Source organism: Ylistrum balloti, unplaced genomic scaffold (assembly GCF_031769215.1).
Source record: "Ylistrum balloti isolate Yb309-2 unplaced genomic scaffold, AGI_CSIRO_Ybal_v1 Utg371108, whole genome shotgun sequence".
In the NCBI taxonomy this organism is placed as follows: domain Eukaryota; kingdom Metazoa; phylum Mollusca; class Bivalvia; order Pectinida; family Pectinidae; genus Ylistrum; species Ylistrum balloti.
In genome coordinates, this window is record NW_026782609.1 from 461,239 (window position 1) to 477,818 (window position 16,580).

General features: G+C 33.5%; 1 protein-coding gene across 1 annotated transcript; it reads left to right on the forward strand.

Moving 5' to 3' along the window:
* Positions 1-12,104: 12,104 nt before the first annotated feature.
* LOC132560741 (PR domain zinc finger protein 10-like) lies at positions 12,105-16,273 on the forward strand. Its single transcript, XM_060225416.1, has 3 exons — positions 12,105-12,242; positions 14,415-14,643; positions 15,150-16,273. The coding sequence occupies exons 1-3, from the start codon at positions 12,105-12,107 to the stop codon at positions 16,271-16,273; spliced, it is 1,491 nt and encodes a 496-aa protein (XP_060081399.1).
* Positions 16,274-16,580: the final 307 nt, after the last annotated feature.

The window sequence follows — 16,580 nt, forward strand, 5'->3', positions numbered from 1 at the left end:
ATAGTAATTTGCTATCTCTATGGTACTTTGTTATCTCTATGGTACTTTGTTATCTCTATGGTAGTTTGTTATCTCTATGGTTATTTGTTTTCTCTATGGTACTTTGTTATCTCTATGGTACTTTGTTATCTCTATGGTAATTTGTTATCGCTATGGTAATTTGTCATTTCGATGGTTATTTGTTTTCTCTATGGTACTTTGTTATCTCTATGGTACTTTGTTATCTCTATGGTAATTTGTTATCTCTATGGTACTTTGTTATCTCTATGGTACTTTGTTATCTCTATGGTAATTTGTTATCTCTATGGTAATTTAAGTAATTTGTTATCTCTGTTGTAATTTATATATATGGTACTTTGTTATCTCAATGGTACTTTGTTATCTCTATGGTATTTGTTATCTCTTGTTATCTCAATGGTACTTTGTTATCTCTATGGTACTCTGTTAAATCTATGGTAATTTTTTATCTCTATGGTAATTTGTTATCTCTATGGTAATTTGTTATCTCTATGGTAATTTGTTATCGCTATGGTAATTTGTCATTTCGATGGTAATTTGTTATCTATATGGTAATTTAAGTAATTTGTTATCTCTGTTGTAATTTATATATATGGTACTTTGTTATCTCAATGGTACTTTGTTATCTCTATGGTAATTTGTTATCTCAATGGTACTTTGTTATCTCAATAGTACTTTGTTATATCTATAGTAATTTGTTATATCTATAGTAATTTGTTATCTCTATGGTGCTTTGTTATCTCTATGGTAATTTGTTATCTCTATGGTAATTTGTTATCGCTATGGTAATTTGTCATTTCGATGGTAATTTGTTATCTATATGGTAATTTAAGTAATTTGTTATCTCTGTTGTAATTTATATATATGGTACTTTGTTATCTCAATGGTACTTTGTTATCTCTATGGTAATTTGTTATCTCTATGGTACTTTGTTATCTCTATGGTACTTTGTTATCTCTATGGTACTTTGTTATATCTATAGTAATTTGTTATATCTATAGTAATTTGTTATCTCAATGGTACTTTGTTATCTCTATGGTAATTTGTTATCTCTATAGTAATTTGTTATCGCTATGGTAATTTGTTATCTCTATGGTACTTTGTTATCTCAATGGTACTTTGTTATATCTATAGTAATTTGTTATATCTATAGTAATTTGCTATCTCTATGGTACTTTGTTATCTCTTTGTTATATCTATGGTGCTTTGTTATCTCTATGGTAATTTGTTATCTCTATAGTAATTTGTTATATCAACGGTAGTTTGTTATCTCTATGGTACTCTGTTAAATCTATGGTAATTTGTTATCTCTATGGTAATTTGTTATCTCTATGTACTTTGTTATCTCTGTGGTTATTTGTAATCTCTATGGTACACAGAAGAAGGTGTACCATTCCTTTATATATGGTACGCAGAATTTGCCGAATTGAGAGTTCTAGATATTTTATAATTTTATAGTTTCGGGTTGTTTTGAAAGTTTGACTGCTGTATTAAGTTATTAACTTTTATGAGTCTAGAAAAATGAACTTTTAAGATTCATTTTTATAAACCACAATCATTTGAACAGAAGGATACTGTATCTATAAATAAAGAGAATATAACTTAACACGTGAAACATATCTAAAAATAACACTTAACACAACATTTACACACCAGGAATTTGTAGGATTTTTGTAAATTATTATAAACTGTATTCAGCAATAAAACAAGGGTTAATTATGACAAAAGGAATGTACTTGTTACTTACTTTAGATAATTCCAAACTAAAGGTAAAAAATACAAAGGTAAATCATCACACAAACCTGTTTCTATAAATAGTGGTAAACTAGAATGTCAGCATCAGAAATGTTAATTAAAAGGTGAAAAATAATACATTAATAAACGAGAAATTTAACTTTAAAAAAAGGGTGATCGAATAATTGTCATTAGAACCTATATAACCTGAAAACAATACTAACAAACAATGCTATACCTTTCAAGTGAAAGAAATATTTATCATATCGTTAATACACAAGAAATCATAGTAAATGGTATTGGTTAATTTTATATGTAAAAAGTAAATATATAAAAAAAATTAAACATAAGTAGAAAGTAAATATATCATAAAACACTGAAGTTATCAATAACATTCGTAAAAAAAAGTTATCAATAAAAAAATTAAACATAAGTAGAAAGTAAAGTTATCGATAAATTGTAACATTCGTAAAACACTGAAGTTATCATTAACATTCGTAAAACACTGAAGTTATCAATAACATTCGTAAAACAATGAAGTTATCAATAACATTCGTAAAACACTGAAGTTATCAATAACATCGTAAAACAATGAAGTTATCAATAACATTCGTAAAACATGAAGTTATCAATAACATTCGTAAAACAATGAAGTTATCAATAACATTCGTAAAACACTGAAGTTATCAATAACATTCGTAAAACACTGAAGTTATCAATAACATTCGTAAAACGATGAAGTTATCAATAACATTCGTAAAACACTGAAGTTATCAATAACATTCGTAAAACACTGAAGTTATCAATAAATTGCCATAAGATTAATTATGAATGAATTTATCAATAAATTTTCATAATAGTAGAAAAAAGTAAATTGATAAATAAATTGATAAAACATTAGTAGAAAGTGAATTTATCAATAAACCGCCATGAGATTAATTAGAAAGGAATTTATAAAATAGTGGCAAGGTTCAGAATATACACATGTAGTATGAAAATTTCGAAATTCATTAATTTATGAGGCTGCTGCACCTTCTCGTCTGAATTTAAACTTTTTTTTGGATCACTTTGGGTTCAAAATTTAGGCCCTTAGCATTACTGACGAGTCCTAGAAGGACGAAACAGATATATGATGTAGCATTACTGACGAGTCCTAGAAGGACGAAACAGATGTATGATGTAGCATTACTGACGAGTCCTAGAAGGACGAAACAGATGTATGATTTATCAATAAATTGTCTTAATAAAAATGAAAAATTAATTTAGTCATAATATTTGTTAAAAAACATGAATTTATCCTCAAATTATCACCGCAAAAGTAAAGGTTAAGTTATTTGAATTTAGGAACAAAATCTGTGGAATTTAAGTACATCACAAAACATTAGGTATTAAAAAAAATGGAATAGGATTGATTATCACAGCATATCGGTAAGTAATATAGAAAAGGAATAGATTATCACAACATATCGGTAAGTACTTTAGAAAAGGAATAGATTATCACAACATATCGGTAAGTAATTTAGAAAAGGAATAGATTATCACAACATATCGGTAAGTAATTTAGAAAAGGAATAGATTATCACAACATATCGGTAAGTAATTTAGAAAAGGAATGGATTATCATAGCATATGATAACTTTACTAAACAGTAGGAATGGATTCTCACAGCATATCGGTAAGTAATTTAGAAAAGGAATAGATTATCACAACATATCGGTAAGTAATTTAGAATAGGAATGGATTATCATAGCATATGATAACTTTACTAAACAGTAGGAATGGATTCTCACAGCATATCGGGAACTTGACTAAAGAATAATAATCACAACAGTGTGGTAGCTCCCGTGAGTTGAAATGAGATAGGTTATACAATCAGTGTCGTAATCTGCTACATAACACTTGATTATGACACTTCTTGTGTGTTAAAATGAGTTGGGCTGTTACGAAACTTGATTGTGACAGCTCCCGTGTGTTAAAATGAGTTGGGCTGTTACGAAACTTGATTGTGACAGCTCCTGTGAGTTAAAATGAGTTAGTTTATACCGAAACTTGATTGTGACAGCTCCCGTGAGTTAAAATGAGTTAGTTTATACCGAAACTTGATTGTGACAGCTCCCGTGAGTTAAAATGAGTTAGTTTATACCGAAACTTGATTGTGACAGCTCCCGTGAGTTAAAATGAGTTAGTTTATACCGAAACTTGATTGTGACAGCTCCCTTGAGTTAAAATGAGTTAGTTTATACCGAAACTTGATTGTGACTGTTCCCGTGAGTTAAAATGAATTAAGTTTATACTGAAACTTTATTGTGATTCCAGTCGACATCTTCAAGGTCCGTGTTGTCAGTGGGAGAATGGAACATGGAAGTAAACAATTACGAAAAAGTAAATCGGTGATATTTAAAGGCATTATTTAGTTATAGAATATCCCCAAAGTACAGTTAGAGATGCGACTGAGGGAGGAATCCTTGTACCCTGGGGCACGTAGATCTGACATAGGACTCATCAACCATCACGTGGGTTTGATGGACAGATACTGAACCTTCTGCGAAAATAACTACATACCAGATGAGCCAACAAATTACCATTGTTAAAAAGGAAATTAAATTGTCCTGTCGGGAGATTAGCTCCAAAAGTATTGACGATAAGGGCGGACTCCAAGTCGAAAGACGAAGTATCTGTATTCTTAATACTCAGTTTTCTGTGTATTGCAACGGAACGTTCAGCACATATCAACATTGATGTTATCACTGATGTCTAAATGTTGATTAAGACATGATCAGTAAACACAAGTACTGTGTTGTTATCATTGTTATAACTTTGTACTGCGTTATTGTAGCCGAGAAGCAGGCTTTGCTATTCACACCCAAATCCTGTCGTCTCCTATACACAGAACGAGCTCTACACATGCCTTCTCGAGTTCAAGAGCTTGGAGGCAAACTTCCTAATTGGCATCATCAACTAACAAACAACATCACGACAGACAGAAAAATGAAATTGTCAATACGTTACAGGTAATGGCTTCCTCTAAGAGTAATTGGTGAATAAATAAAAAGCTGACTGGGTCTATAGTATGGCGGCTCACAAGGCTTTTTTTCACCAACACACTGTTAGATTATTGAAGAACCAATTAAAGTTCGGACAAATTAACACGTTTGTTAGCTAGTATTCAGGTAAGTTTCATCCTGTAGTTTTCATTAGCTCTCACAGGTGCTTGATTTTGCGGTGACTGGCTCCGATTAAAAACTCTTGCTCCTTATGAAGATTAAGAGTGGTTTGAAGAGCCGACATGATTTTCAGGACTAGCTTTGTCGACTGAGCAGATGGCAGAAACAAAATTTAAACACGGTCTATTGATATTAACAAAGTCGCCCAGCCTGCCCGTATAATGGGGCTATTGAGGGCTAAATCTCGACTTGTATAGGACCAACTGAAAGACGATCTGTCCTTCTTTAAAGCACTACTAGGGTAGATTGTTCTCGACATATGCTCCTTCAATAGTTTTACTAGGCTACACGGCTTCAAATCTGTAATTTATAAAACGATAATGAAAATCCTGTAAAAATTACACTTAATCTGTACACTGAATAGATAAAACACATTAACGGTAGAAACTTCATCCATTTATATTCAAGTAGTAAACGCTTTTTTCTTTTGTTTTGATATTGTTTCAGCGAGTGTTCATTTCTATCAATGATTTTGGTTTTTTCTTATATCAATTGTCAGGACATATGATTAGCATGACGTAACAATTCTTATTTATATTGGCTGTAGATCCCAGTATAGCGTAGCCTTCCTCTCAAACCCCAGAGCTGCTTTACGCAATCAAAGAGATTGAACAGACGTTTTCTGTGACGAGGGCGCTACCTTGCGCATGCGTGTGTGTATGCCTCATCGATACAAAAAGATGTTAGGTATGGATCATGACAGATACACTATGTTGGAGCTGGTTCAGTAGGATAGGAGATACAGGGAACCCAACTGTAAGTAAATATTAATAGTTGTTGTTACAAATACATACCGTTATGTACAGGTGACACAGCTGTAAGTAAATTTTAATAGTTATTGTTACAAATACATACCGTTATGTACAGGTGACACAGCTGTAAATAAATTTTAATAGTTATTGTTACAAATACATACCGTTATGTACAGGTGACACAGCTGTAAATAAATTTTAATAGTTATTGTTACAAATACATACCGTTATGTACAGGTGACACAGCTGTAAGCAAATTTTAATAAGTCTAACAATATATACAGATATTTCTCATGTATCTAAAGGGTTAAATTGATATTATATATATACTTAAAGAGTTGAATTTACAAAAGTAAACTAATATTACTACAAAGGTATACTTAAAGTATTTCTAAATTTACAAAGGGTAAACAAATGTTGCTTATATTACTTTTTATCAACAGATAAAATAAATAAAATTAATTGACTAAATAAATACATAAATGTTTACTTATACTTATAACCTGAAGTTCACTAGGAGGGAGGTTTTACAAATGGTAGACTATTACTATTTATAAATCTGAGGTTTTTACAAATGGTAGACTATTACTACTTATAAATCTGAGGTTTTTACAAAGGGTAGAATATTACCATTTATAAATCTGAGGTTCACTAGGAGGTTTTTTTTTTTTACAAAAGGTAGAATATTACTACTTATAAATCTAAAGTTGACTAGGCGGTTCAGACGTACAACACAAAACAGCATTACTCTCTTTTCTTTACAAATGAAAGTAACGTTCATTATTTGTATACATGAACGAATCCATTGGCGATCAGTTCAGATTTTATCAGTTAACTCACAGAGCTGTTATGTAGGGGGCACATATGTTATGAACAACTATTTTATCTTTTTATTCTGGCGTTCTAGTTTTTTTCAGTGATATAGTCAGTACCGAGACAGTAAATACAGCTAATCAGTGCTATTTTATCTTTTTATTATTTCAATGTGAAAACGTTTACTTGTGATTGTTGTTCTATTTAGAAAGAATGTCTTAATTGATAAATAAATGTGGGAATATTTATAGTAAAATAATGTCGGAGGAATGTATGTTAAGATATAAAATATGGAAGATATGCACATCAACACTGGTGTTGGAATACGGTCGTTGTTTTATTCCTCAACTTTCACAGGTGCTTCCACAATACCCGGGTATTAATGCTAACACATCAATACACGACCATGTGCATGCTTCCTTCAATGAACCTGCTACGTTCTTTGTGGATTTGTCCATATGTTCCAACCCGTAAACACTCAACTGGATTCATGAGCATGATTCTATATCAAGAGACCGAAATCAAAAAGTCTTTAAACAACATCATGGCTCGATCAAAGGACTCTAATGAATCGTGTCACAAGAAGTGGAATTTCCTTTACATGTTTGCGGATAATTCATAGGACAAAGTAAAGATATCATCGGACTAAATTTCACTGATCTTCAACTTTAGGATAGAGGATTGTGTAAACTTTATGTTTCTACATAATTAGGTTTTATAGATAAACGAAACAATAATCCGTTCATCAGATTGATTTAGTCTGAAAAGAGTTGTGCTTAAAAAATTAACTCTCATAGATACTGAAAGATCATTATCAATTTTTTTAATCTGTTGCCAGGTACTTAGCACTAAGTATTAAAAAGGGAAAACAATGAGAGATTTAATGTTGACTTTAGTCTTTATCGAATACATTTGTTGTGTCGATATTGTACACAAGCAGTTGAATATAAAAAGGAGGGATGCTGGTAGTGATGAAATAAAACTTAATAAAATTGTACAGCCTAGATGTACAACCTGTTTTGTTCTAAATATTTCGAGAAATATATGTTGGGATTTTCCTATAAAAACGAACGTAACATTGAATAGTAAATAGTTATTGTCAGGATATACAACATAATGATACATAATGATACATAATACATGGGTAATACTATGCCTTAACTGTGTTGCCGTGAGTGACAGGATCTTGTTAGCGAAGAACTGTTTAACAAGTTATCCCGTTTGTTAATATTCGTTTCATCTTTAACATGTGATTTCGTAATGAATTGTAACGAACGTGTACATGTTGAACTTCGTTGATTTCGTAGCGAACACTAAAGCGCATTATCTTGACTATATTTTATTTCGACTCTATGATTTTGGAGATCTCCTCTCATCGAGCAAAATGATAACATCGAATAGGAGATGTCCAAAATCATAGAGTGGATATAAACGATAAGATAATGCTTCACCACCATGTCAGTTAAGTGACATTGATGCACGAGTTAATGAATACCTTTAACACCTTGTCTATACTAACTGTACAAAAGACATCCAAGTAAGCATCATCTTGTAATTTCAAATTTATAATTAAATTAATTAAAGCAAAATAATTAATGAAACTGCATCATACAGCTCTTTCATCCTTATAGCATTCGATGTGATCTGGAGTATTGTAATACCACACAAACAGGTATATAAACAAGATGTATAGTCAGATATCACGACGAAATTGATTTACACATATGTCTGACAATAATATATAGGTTGCCGACGAATATTTGTCACAAACTTTGACATTGTGTCCTGTACTATTTGTCCTGATTCCAAGATGAGGGAATCTAATTTCAAGATAAAGTCCCAAAAGAGTCTATTTAATCTTGTGGATTCTAATTGAAAGTCTGCGCTTTGTTTCCCTGTAGGATGATTGTTGTGTGTTGTGGTGGTCAGCCTGCGTTGTCAGAAACCTCTCACTAGATAGGACCATATTGGTGTCATCACCAACGTCTGTTCATGTTTTCATAACACATAGCCATAGAGCGTTCAACAAAAGGCTTCAGTCCCGAAATCTATACCAGTTTGTGTACATGCAATATCCTCTTTGACATTCATTAATTTTTATATTAAATACCGCGATAAATACGTGACATGGGATCACTTCTATTAAGGTTTCATAGTCGGATTGAAGTAATTAATTACTATAAACCGGGTTTTGTTAAATATACTAGGGCACTTTAATATAAAAATAATTTGCACTGTCTGTGATGTTCGTCTTAATGACATAATTACACGGGCGTTTTGGATAGTCATGACACTAGTTTGTAATTAAAGCTATTTCATCATTAAATGTAATGACGTTGATATGGATACGTAGGACACTGTAAATTATTGACCTACATTTCAGTTTTCAGTGGGTAGATAACTTCAGTTTTATGCATGGTTTTACATCATATCATTTGTACATTTAAAACAAGAAAATCGGGAATTCAATTAATAACGCAGCAGTTGTCATCGTTATTGTTGACTGAAGTCAGCTTTTCTGGTTTTGATATTTGACTGAAGTCAGTTTTTCTGGTTTTGATATTTGACCTGAGTTAGTGTTTTCTGGTTTTGATATTTGACTGAAGTTAGATTTTCTGGTTTTGATATTTGACTGAAGTTAGTGTTTTCTGGTTTTGATATTTGACCTGAGTTAGTGTTTTCTGGTTTTGATATTTGACTGTAGTTAATTTTTCTGGTTTTGATATTTGACTGTAGTTAGATTTTCTGGTTTTGATATTTGACTGTAGTTAGATTTTCTGGTTTAGATATTTGACAGCAGTTAGATTTTATGGTTTTGATATTTGACTGTAGTTAGTTTTTCTGGTTTTGATATTTGACTGTAGTTAGATTTTATGGTTTTGATATTTGACTGTAGTTAGATTTTATGGTTTTGATATTTGACTGTAAATATTTTTTCTGCTTTTGGTATTTGACTGAAGTTAATTTTTCTGGTTTTGATATTTGACCCGAGTTAGTGTTTTCTGGTTTTGATATTTGACTGTAGTTAATTTTTCTGGTTTTGATATTTGACCTGAGTTAGTGTTTTCTGGTTTTGATATTTGACTGTAGTTAATTTTTCTGGTTTTGATATTTGACCTGAGTTAGTGTTTTCTGGTTTTGATATTTGACTGTAGTTAATTTTTCTGGTTTTGATATTTGACCTGAGTTAGTGTTTTCTGGTTTTGATATTTGACTGTAAATATTTTTTCTGCTTTTGGTATTTGACTGAAGTTAATTTTTCTGGTTTTGATATTTGACTGTAAATATTTTTTCTGCTTTTGGTATTTGACTGAAGTTAATTTTTCTGGTTTTGATATTTGACTGTAAATATTTTTTCTGCTTTTGGTATTTGACTGAAGTTAATTTTTCTGGTTTTGATATTTGACTGTAGTTAGATTTTCTGGTTTTGATATTTGACAGCAGTTAGATTTTCTGGTTTTGATATTTGACAGCAGTTAGATTTTATGGTTTTTATATTTGCCTGTAGTTAGATTTTATGGTTTTGATATTTGACAGTAGTAAGTGTTTTTCTGGATTTGATATTTGCCTGTAGTTAGATTTTCTGGATTTGATATTTGCCTGTAGTTAGATTTTCTGGATCTGATATTTGCCTGTAGTTTGTAAAGATGTTGTCAGTTACGTAATCCCAGAGTATCCTTTTCAGCCATCGATCTTAGTTTTATACGTTTCATTAATTCAACAAAGCTCTCTTAATAACTGATTTTTATTTTAAAATCTATACAAACTTGAAGTTTTGACTACAAAAATACCGTGTTTTCACTAACTGACCTTGCCGTACGCTGCTTGATCGACTGAACTCAACACCTCGTAACTTATACGCTGTTTCCTCCAGACGTTGGACGTTTATATCCCCATATGTTTTCTAACATCATAACGTGCACTTTTTCTTTTATCGATATATTCCTGAGACTGACTTATATCCACCACAATCTTACCTCCCTGTGGACCCTACCAAGACGCCTCCTAATTTTATCTCTTACGAAATTAGAACAATAAGCCGATGTGTATCGTCAATGCCTTTCAATAACATGTCCCATGCCGACAAATAAACCCTTATTTGTTTCTCATATGTTTGACAATGTCGTTCTTAATCAGAATCAGGGAGTCACGGTGAGGGCATATGGTTGACTTTTCGTGAGAGAGATTTGCCTCACAGATATTGTCAGGACGAAAATTATATTACTAATAATAACAAAAACAAGCGATCAAGTTTGGGCATTTATCAAATGCTTAACAACTCTCCGATGAATAAAACAAAATTAGCTCTCCATACCCTGCACCTGATCGCTTCGTGTTATCGCTGGTGCATATGGTTGTTTGACTTTGATTCTGGCGAGTTTCATTAGACCCAAGGGTGCGTTCGATATGTGATGTTACTATACCAAACATTGTTTACGCGGCAATTGACGGACACCCATTAAAACCCTATAGAAAGTGAATTGTCTTTCCTGGAAGGCATGTGTAAACAGGGTGTCTGAAGGGAAATTCTTCAGTGATAACAAAGCAGCGACTACCACGGTTAGAATTATTGTATAGCAGTTACAGCCTTTTAAAAAATCACCAACTTGTTTTTGATAACCCGATATGATACTTTATTAATCATATAAAGATACCGTTCACCGTTGGAGGTTAAAATAAGCAACCCGCCTTATCTTAAATCGTTGAATAACCCAATCCTTTAAGGAGCCTCGACTGTTTAAATAAGCTTGTATTGAAACACAATAATTAAGTTGCTTCCTCTGATGGGGTTTCATTCAATTTAGGGTACGGTCCGTTGACGTTTATAACACTACAGCATCTTTGATGGCAGAAGACTCACATGCTTCCCTCGGATTAATGTTAATAATGTCACCAACGACGAAATTTCAATCTGCGTTGGTTTTCTAATATCCAATCACCATTAAAAATCCACACGAACCATTTTCCGTTCCGTTGCCAATTCTACGGGATATCAGTAATCATACAGGCGAGAACATTGCCGAAAATTGATTGCCTGCCTATCGCATGGGTCACATATACGGAGATCAGTTAGGGGAAGAGATGATGGAAATATATTGATGGTTTTAGAAAATGTCTCAAGTTCTTGATGAGAAAACATATGTCCCTGAGCGCACAGCAGCGCTTGACTGTGATAGGATTGCGCGCGTCAGGATAGTCTTATGAGACCTGTCGTTATTGCCGATTGGGCGTCTAAATCTAGCTACGGTACACGATGCTGCAGTGAACGTCCTCTTTCCTCTATATACCATGTTTATCAGCTTGCTAATTATATCATGCCAATTCTTGTCTTATTGTTTTAGCATTACTAGGTATGTACAACAGTGTGATTTCAAAATTTGATATCACGTAATGCCAGTTTGTGATGTAGATCACAAAACTTTGCTTTCATCTGACATATACATATCTTGTGTTGAATTCAGACCTTAAACGTATCGAGGCAGTCTCTAGAGAAAAGAAAGCAGTTTGGAGTAAATGACGTCACGATTGAAGGCATACTTTTACTGTTACAGACATTTTGATGATGGGAGTTATAACCATTTGCGATATCGACTATGGGCGGATATTTGGACCATTTCCGGTACAGGTGGCGCTGATGGATCCAACCTATGTGATTGGCATGCTGACACAGGACACGCGACACGATTCACCCGCTATTGAGGTAATCACATAATATTACTTAATGTGCAAATCTGACGTATAATACAAACCTTTAACCTAAGGAGTAAACCTGGTAGGCGTCATATCTATAACAAAGCGTAGCAGGTGGAACGGAGAGATGTGTTGGTAAACTATAAAAGGGGTTGGGTATATGTGTGTTAATGTTTAGTGGGAGTCTTGTGTGTTGTCTGCATCCCCATCATGCACACAAAAAAAGTCAGTAACTAAAAATTTCTTCCAATGTGAAGTTGAAGAAAAAAGGTTAGTTTTAAATATTATCCTGTTGACTACCATGCTCACGGAGCTATGCCAAAGTCAAGCTGTACCGGTAATCATCATCGGTAATAATATTTCTATATTCTTTCTGACGTGCGGTTCCATCCATATATTCTTTTGTCTAGGTATAATATTATTTTCATTACAGTATTTGTTGAATGATAAACTCATTAAGATTAAAGATAAACTGTTTGACTCTCATCTGACCCGTGTAAGATCATCAACCGTTTATCAAAATACAAAGAACAATAGCAATAATCCCAGACACAGTGCTGGAAATCTGAAAATTATTAAAATGTAAGGGTGTGAAGCCGATACCTCTGGTGTTATTGATATGTAGCTAGACAACCCCGTCTCGTCCTCGCCGCCTGGCCGTGACAGAAAATTGATCAGGTTGTCTAGACAATAGCCGACGTTTCTATATTCCCAGATATTTGATACTTTTATGTGATTGTTAACAAAGAAATTATCCTTTTACTTTTGGATGTTTGATGTAAAATACAGATAAAATCATTTATCAAATCGATGTGGCGATATTCCAGTATACTGCTAATTGTTTTCGAAGACTGATCAAATTCATTGACCACGTGTATGCTGATTTAATGCGAAATTTTCAGTTTAGTGGAGTCGAAATATATTGATACGTTAGAAAAACCTATGATAATAACACCACGTGTGTGTATCATCAAATCGCAAAGTGTCGGTTTTAATGTTCTCCTATTTCAAATTACCAGTTAGACGTGGGGGTTAAAAAGTCACCTGTTTTTTGTTGTTATTATAACGAGTTGAGAAAGGCGTTGTTATTCACGCGGTATGTATACAACATTTACATACAGATGTAAACATGTTGTCTTTACTATTTAGATAGGTAAGTAAGATAACGTAAAAACTGTGATTCAGTAAGATATGACATCTGTGCATTTCGTAATATTTAAATAATAATACAAAAATGTAATATAATTAATAAATAAAACATTCATTTCGTGGACTTTTGGGAAACATTTACGACGTTTTAGAAGTCAGCACATACTAATTTTCCACTACGAATCTGTTTAAAAGTAAAATTCCTTATGGACTTTTCACCAGTTTTAAGTAAAATAAGATGTATATAATGTGTTAACGTACATAATCATCATTAGTTTCACATCCTAAAGTGGTTAATTGACAAATGATATCTAGTTAGTGTGACCTTATACTTATACATAGTCCATTAAAATATAGTCAATTATGTAATATTAAAGATTAATTAATATCGCCCATTAAAATGTTATCATTTATGTAACATTTAAGATTCTTAATTATCGCTCATTAAAATATATCAATTGTAACGTTCTGCCACAGAGGTAAAGCACAACCAAGTAGGATGTGTAATTAAATGATTCGGTAATTTTATTACACATTCATTAATAAATCATCCTTAATATTTCATTTATTGTATTTCAAAAGTAAATGCATTCTGTTCAAATTTCAGTCAAAAACAATGGTAAATGTTGATGGTGCATGATCTTCTGTTTGAGTTACGATTTTGATTTATCATTACGTGCAAGATTAACATTTCTTCAAAAATGTAAAATCACATCTGTTTACGTAAATATACATTTAACAGCATTCAGATCCACGGCTGATGTCACAACATGGCCCTGACAATAAAGAATCGAGTCCTTCGTTTGTCGTTTGTACAGAAACGTTTGATAGAATACATCTGTCATTAGATGACGAGAATAAAGTCGTATTTCATTTTACGACATCGGCGCCGTGTGACAGTTCCACCCCTTACTACTTTACGACACAAGACCGTGACATTATCCCACCCTTGCCGCAGTGCCAGACAAACACCTATCATTACCGCGACGGGATTAATGGCCGTTTTATCTGTACAAATTTGTCGCTTTTATAGGTGGATCCTGACGCCAATGTTGGCGTGGCGCGTGCTGACGGCTGGTTAGCGTACATTCAGCCCGCCCGCGAGGAGGAGGAACAGAATGTGGAGGCTTACATGAAGAATGGTCAGGTATTCTACCGGACATTACGAATAATCAAAGCCGGCGAAGAACTTCTTGTCTGGTACAGTAAGGACTTCTGTCAGCTGATAGGCATCCCCGATGTCAGGCGGAGTACCATTCAGGGTAGGTAGGCAAGGAGGCACTCGACATTAACATCAATAGGCCCACCAGTACATTGTAACACTAGGGGATAAGTTGTCAGTCGGCGAAATTGGTAATCATTAGAATAACGGTTTGTGGTCAACGATCTGATGACCCTTACATTGAGATAACGACCATTAATCCCATCCAAACTCCAATTAAAGAATAAATGTTAATGATAATGTTAGCTATTTAGGTGACATTAGCCATGGAAGTTTTCCTAGTGTCGCCTACACACCTGTGGATTAAACATCAACTGTCACAGCTTTAATGGTAGTTAGTAGTCAACAATGTTACCATTATTCAGGAATTTTCTGTGTTATTAGTATAACACAGTGATGTATTTAACGACGGTGATGGCCACGTAACTTAATAGGAACAGATATTACTTCAGTACAAGAATTATATTCCAATGTTATACTATAAGCTGTGTAGACTTGTACAGCTTTTTACTCTCTCTAACCTTTAATAATATTTGTCTTCCACAGAGAAAGTCAACTATGTATGCCAGTTTTGCGGAGAAAAGTTCCAGTATCTATTCCCTTTGAGAGCACATATGCGATTTAAATGCGACAACAAAAGAAAAGACAATCGGTCAATATACGAAAGAATTCAAAACCAGGAAATAAAGAGTGATACGAAATCGTTATGCCGAGTATCAAACAGTGATAGACTTTCGAGCGATATCTGTCGTCTCGGATTTGACCAGACTAACGAGGATATCCTTGTCGGTCGTAAAAGGCCTGCCATGGAGAACAATGATCATATTGAAATTAAAGTGAAAAGTTATGAGAATGGTGAAAACCAGTCACCGCCACTCCGGAACAAGAAATCACCAGAGAAGGACTATAATGCTAACATAAGTATAGATGTAAAAGAGAGTAATACCAGCAATCCAAGTGCGTTCAGGAAAGTAGAAAGATCTCTATCGCCACAAAATACGGTATCCTCCTCTTCGTTAATAAATGCTTCAAACTGTGAGATCAGACGCAATGCAAACTTGCATAATAGCACAGACAGCAGAACAGTATCTTCTTCAAAAGACTTTGTGATGCCGACAAGTTTAGCGACGTCATCGCTCCCTACGTCACCTTTAATGGGATCTTCGTCACTTCCGGCAAACGTTCTTGATCCTCAGTTAAGAGCATCAATGATGGAAGCATATAGGTTTGCATTTCCTCAACAGTACAATGGAACACAAGAATCAATGATGAGGAGTTTACACGGGATTGGAGTCGATCCATCGAAACAATATGGATTTGCTGACAAAATAAATACTGACATACCATATATAAAAAGCACGAACCCTATGGTGGAGCGCATCTTACACAATCCTAATACACCAGCCATGTTGCCATCAGCGAGCATGGTACCCAGTCCCGCAATGCCAAGTCCAACAGGAAACGCCATGCCTGTATTCCAGAATTGGTGTGCAAAATGTAACGCTTCGTTTAGAATGACAAGCGATCTGGTATACCATATGAGATCTCACCACAAACGAGAGTTTGATCCCGTAAAAAAGAAAAGGGATGATAAACTAAAATGTAACATTTGCCATGAGACGTTTCGCGAAAGGCATCATCTCACGAGACATATGACGTCACATGCCTGATTTAAACATAGAGCTTTCCCTATCGATTATATTTATTCAGGTATGAAATGTAATATCATGGAATTTGTTATTGTGTTATAAAAATACTTGATATCTGTCATCAGTCATATTTAACATCTCTACATTAATGTTGTTACATATTGTATGATAATATTCCCCCTTGCTTATATAATGGATATATTGTCATAAAGACCTCTCTATATACATCATATTGGACGTATCAGTGTCCCGTATGTTATACAATATAAAATATAATCCCCTATGTTATACTTTACTAAGTTGTAGAACATAATCTTGTATGTTATTC

Excerpts from the sequence above, each read along its gene's own strand:
- LOC132560741 (XM_060225416.1), top strand. The coding sequence starts at position 12,105 with ATGGGAGTTATAACCATTTGCGATATCGACTATGGGCGGATATTTGGA. Across the intron at positions 12,243-14,414 it reads ACGATTCACCCGCTATTGAG|GTGGATCCTGACGCCAATGT; the intron begins GTAATCACATAA and ends TCGCTTTTATAG. Across the intron at positions 14,644-15,149 it reads CAGGCGGAGTACCATTCAGG|AGAAAGTCAACTATGTATGC; the intron begins GTAGGTAGGCAA and ends TGTCTTCCACAG.